The following is a 4715-nucleotide window of genomic DNA, read 5'->3' on the forward strand; positions in this document are numbered from 1 at the left end:
CAGGACAAAATGTAAGTGGAAGTTGGCTGGCAGTTTTGCTAATGGTGCAGAAGGAGTAATAAAATCTAATGTAGGAAATCTTGTATGTAGTCTTGGAATGGTAACAAAAACTAAAAACTGAAAACACTGGATTTAAGGAACTATTTTTTCCTGTGTTATCTCTCTACATCCAAGCACCTACTTAAGATTTCTATGAAAAATAAAACACTTTCACTTTGATACAGCTCAGCTCTAGTTACAACTTTAACAGTGTCTAATTTTCAGTGTTATTTCCTTCAAAAATCCCATTTTAGCACTCACTGTCATCATAATTTCCTCTTTTCCAAGCACAGGTTGAAAAAAGAAGTGCTTTACAGAAACCTTATCTATTTGTATTGGAATGATACCGGCAGTGTAATAAGATTTTGTCTTTTTTCTTCCTAGCTGTCTGCCTCTTTTGTTGGGATGGGAGCAAACAGGGAGCAGCAGCAATCAAATTTCTTTTGGTTTTCCTGCATCTAAGCTTTTTGTCTCATGTGTCCCAACTCTCTTTTGCTGGGGCTTTCTCCACACCCTTTTTGTCTCCAGCAAGTTACTAGTACTTTCATTAATTTTTTTGTCTATGTCCCTCCTTTCTAGTTTGACATTAGTAGAGATAAAAAGAGCAATGGAGCAAGGAGGGAGACCCAGTTCTCCCCTGCCATTTGAGATCTCAGTCTTACTGTGCTGCAGTGTGTTTCTTGCACTGAAAACTTACTTGAATTACCTTAAATTACTCTTCTTTACATTACTTTGCCATTTCAGCTCTTCAGCCCTCTATATACCAGGCATACCTCCTCTGTTTCTTAAGATTGGTTGGTTTGCTTCTGCTTCTGCAGCTTTCAGTTGAAATCTGATGTTTCAAGCTATAGAAATGTTACCAACTGAATGTGAGGATGAGGAGTGCAAGAGGTGATGCCATTTCTCAGTAATCAGCTCCATCATCAGAGCTTTAATTTCTCATAGGCTAATGAACTGCATCTTTAAAAGCATTTTTCATTATGAACGTGTTCAGAAAAAGATGATCCATGTTGGCATGGAAGCTGCCCTTTAAAACAGAAAAAAAATACCCACCAAAAAATAGATCAGCACAATGATTTTCTCTCTTGCATGCTTTATGAACTAGGCTATGATTCAAAAGATACTTATCATCATATGATATTGTAAAGCATTTACCAAAGGACCTTGTTTGCAGAGTTGTGTTTGAAAAATCTCAATTTGGGTGCTGAAAACTGGAGGCACCCAAGAACCATTGGCTGTTTTTTGAAATCTTGGCCTTCAAAACTTAACTTTAAAGGACAAAACTACAAACTGCTGTTGTGTCTTGGTGCATTGTGTTTTGCTTGCACCTATGCTGGTGTAGGCTGTGTTCCTCAGATCTCACAGGCAGGAATATTTTTCATAAACATCTCCAAAGAAGTTGTTGGCATAAGTATGGTCAGTAATTTGGTCAGCAGAATATTCCTCTTGGTGTGATTGTAGAACCGCAGAGTCATAGAATGGTTTGGTTTGGAAGAGACCTTAAAGATCATCTAGTTCCAAACCCCCTGCCATGGGCCGGGACACACGCCACTAGACCAGCTTGCTCATAGCTTCATCTAACCTGGCCTTTAACATTTCCAGGGATGGGGCAGCCACAGCTTATCTGAGCAGCCTGTTCCAGTGTTTGGCCACTCTCACAGTAAAGAACTTCTTTCTAATGTCTAACTTAAATCTACCCTCTTTCAGTTTAAAGCCATTCCTGTCACCACATGCTCTTGTAAAAAGTCTTTCTGCAGACTTCTTGTAGGTCCCCTTTAGGTATTGGAAGACTGTTGTAAGGTCTCCCTTGAGCCTTCTTTTCTTCAGAACAAGCCCAACCTTTATCAAGATCATATGATCCACTGTAGCCCACTGAACTGCTATCTTAATATTTACAAGGATGAGAGTCATTCAGCACATCATTGTCAGATGCGTGCAGGTGAGTTGTGCTCTCATCCAAGTCCTCTGCTAGCTTCTGCTTCTGGTCATACCTTCCAAGGCAGACAGAGGCCAGTTTCCATGATACATGTCAGTGGTCTGGCTGCCCAACCAGTACACAGAAGTAATCAATGGGTACAAATATATTTCCCTGCAAGATTAAGGTACTGAAGGGAATGGCTTTAGGTCTTACATATTTTTGTAACACTCAGTTTAATCACTGGCTTTCTTTTCTGATAGTCATAATGCATGGTGTGCTTTGATTGGTTTTGTTAAGGGTACAATTTAGAAAATTACTATTAAACACTGAGCAGTGAGTCTAAATGAAGAATTCATTCAGAATTTCAAATGGCCTATCTCTCAGGCATCTTCCTGTTCCAAAAAATGGCAACATACTCCTTGGGTGAAAAATGAAGGCCAGTGTCCTCTCTACATTTAATTCTCACAATCTGCTAGACAGTTACTAAATTTTAGGAAATTTTGGTCTTCTTTTTTTTTTTCATAAAGTAGAAATGCTTCTATTTTTTTATTTTTTATTTTTTTAAAGCACTGTAGAATCCATATGCAAAATTACATTAAAAAAACCCCATGGATAAGATGGTGCAACAACATATTAATGAGCAATAGATAGTTCAGCTTAAAATCTATTCAATTTATTCTTTTTATATTAATAATAAGATAATGCAGTAGCCAATTTATTGACTTCTCTAAATACCACAGGCAAATGCTTGAAATCTCAATATCTGAACTGAGAAACACACTCACAGAACTGGAAAAAAGACTTAGCAGTGTTGAAGACGAAGGTAAGTGAATTACACCAGAGTATTGCTAGTTGATTAGAAAACTAATTCTTTTGGGAAGGCCTTAGAGAGATACACATTTTTATTTAGAAATTTAATTTTTCCTTTTTCAAACATGACTATCATAGGTGTGAAGTTGCAAATGTGAAATTAAGGAATGCTGCATGCTACCATCATAGCTTTTTTTTGGTTAATTATTTTCAAAACTATGAACAACATGAATTCTTTGAGTTAGTTAATATTCTGGCCACAGTAAACCCACTGAAAAGTTCCCTTGATTTATATTTTCAAGCTCTTTTGTATGCAAAGATCCTCATTATGAGGGTTACTAACTGGAGACTTTTGCCATGTCCAGAAAAAGAAGTGGGAACAGTTTGGAAAAATGCTAACTTTTGCTTGAAGTGGCATGAAATAATCTGGGAAATAAAATAAGCTATATTTGTTTTTAAGGTAATGCATGGAAAACCAGATATGAGACACAAGTAGCATTGAACAAACATCTGGAAAGGCAAATTAATATTCTTCAAGACAAGATGGAGCTTATTTGTGGAAATCCAGAAGGTAGGAATGGGTTTTCATAACTGTTTTTCAATAGAAGTAGTGATTATATATTGAAATTATACCAATGGAACAAATTTTCTGCTTATTTGTAGATAAATTGTCCACTATTTGCACCCTTGATCAAATGCCTGTGGTGAGTACTATGGCATTTAGTTGGTTAACAACAAATGGCAGTGTAATTGAAGAACTTGTATGATCTTTATCATGACAAAAAATAGCAGCAGCCTGGGCTAGAAACCAAAACAATCAGTTGTGCTCACTTTTTAAAATTGTTTCAGATACATAGTTGCTCATAAATATATAAAGTATAGGGTAAAATCATCAGGTAGGAGGTATGTAAGACCTGAGTGTTAAGAAGAATCAGGTAGTGAAATTTTGAATAAATAGAAAAATGTTAAAACTTGATTAGAAATTCATGGAATCATTTAGTGTTTGACCAGTAAAAAAAGTGCTTTCTTGTTATCAGATGAAATTTCATGTGTTTCAGTTTGTGCCCATTGCCTCTTGTCCTGTCACTGATCACCACTGAGAAAAGCCTGGCTTCCTCTTCTTCATTCCCTCCCATCACATATTTATACACATTGATAAGCCCCCCTGGGCCTTCCCTTTCCCAGGCTGAACAGTCCCAGCTCTCTCAGCCTTTCCTTATCTGTCAGATGCTTCAGTCCCTTAATCATCTTTGTAGCCCAGTTGCTTATGTTTACAGAAGTGTTTCCATGTGACTTTTTTGTGCTTCAGATTCTGAAGATTAATGGGAGCTTACTGAGCCTAGAGGAGGCTGCATGCCCCATAAGTGGGAATGATTATCTGTTGTAAGCAGGGAGTGAATAATTAACTGCTCTTACTGATCTGATTCATGGGTTTCACATAGTAAACATTCTTGCCAGTTTTACTACTGTCCTAAAAATCATAGCAGAATATTTCTTTTTTTTTAATTATTATTATTAAAAACCTAATTAAAAAGAGAACAAAGTCTTTCCCATTCCACTTTCCTATTTCACAGAGTTCATTTCACAGCTGGGATTGTGTTTGAAGAGAAGTCTTGCAGGCAGAACATTGATCTAGAAAATTTACAGTAGAGTTGGCTTCAGGCAGTGTTATTCCGGTCTGCCTGTAAAGCACAGACTGGCACACATGCTTACAATATCAGAAGTGGTTTGTTCCACCCAATTGCTAGTACTCTCTTAACCAATCCAGTTACACCTTGCCAAGCATTTCAAGAGTCATTACTAGTGAGATAATCTCCTTTACCAGCAGCTGGGCTGCACCAATCCAGTGCATTTCTAATTCCTGCTAAATACTGCCTTGCCTCCTTGCCTGTGAGCTGTGGTTCTGAGAGGTTTGGTTACTGTTCCCATAAAAGAAAGGGGGTCAGCA

The 4715-nt window shown here is 37.4% G+C and overlaps 1 protein-coding gene across 1 annotated transcript in view; it reads left to right on the plus strand.

Annotated features, from left to right (window-relative positions):
* Nucleotides 1-852: 852 nt before the first annotated feature.
* The window catches only part of CCDC169 (coiled-coil domain containing 169), a gene marked incomplete at its 3' end in the record, with an annotated part of 16676 nt that continues 12813 nt past the window's right edge, over nt 853-4715 (plus strand). Inside the window, exons 1-4 of the mRNA XM_010012932.1 lie at nt 853-930; nt 2698-2780; nt 3228-3338; nt 3431-3471. Of these exons, the coding sequence (XP_010011234.1) occupies nt 875-930; nt 2698-2780; nt 3228-3338; nt 3431-3471 (291 nt within the window). The remainder of the gene's footprint in view (nt 931-2697; nt 2781-3227; nt 3339-3430; nt 3472-4715) is intronic.

The sequence above is a fragment of the Nestor notabilis genome, unplaced genomic scaffold, assembly GCF_000696875.1.
Source record: "Nestor notabilis isolate BGI_N333 unplaced genomic scaffold, ASM69687v1 scaffold11844, whole genome shotgun sequence".
Classification (NCBI taxonomy): Eukaryota; Metazoa; Chordata; class Aves; order Psittaciformes; family Psittacidae; genus Nestor; species Nestor notabilis.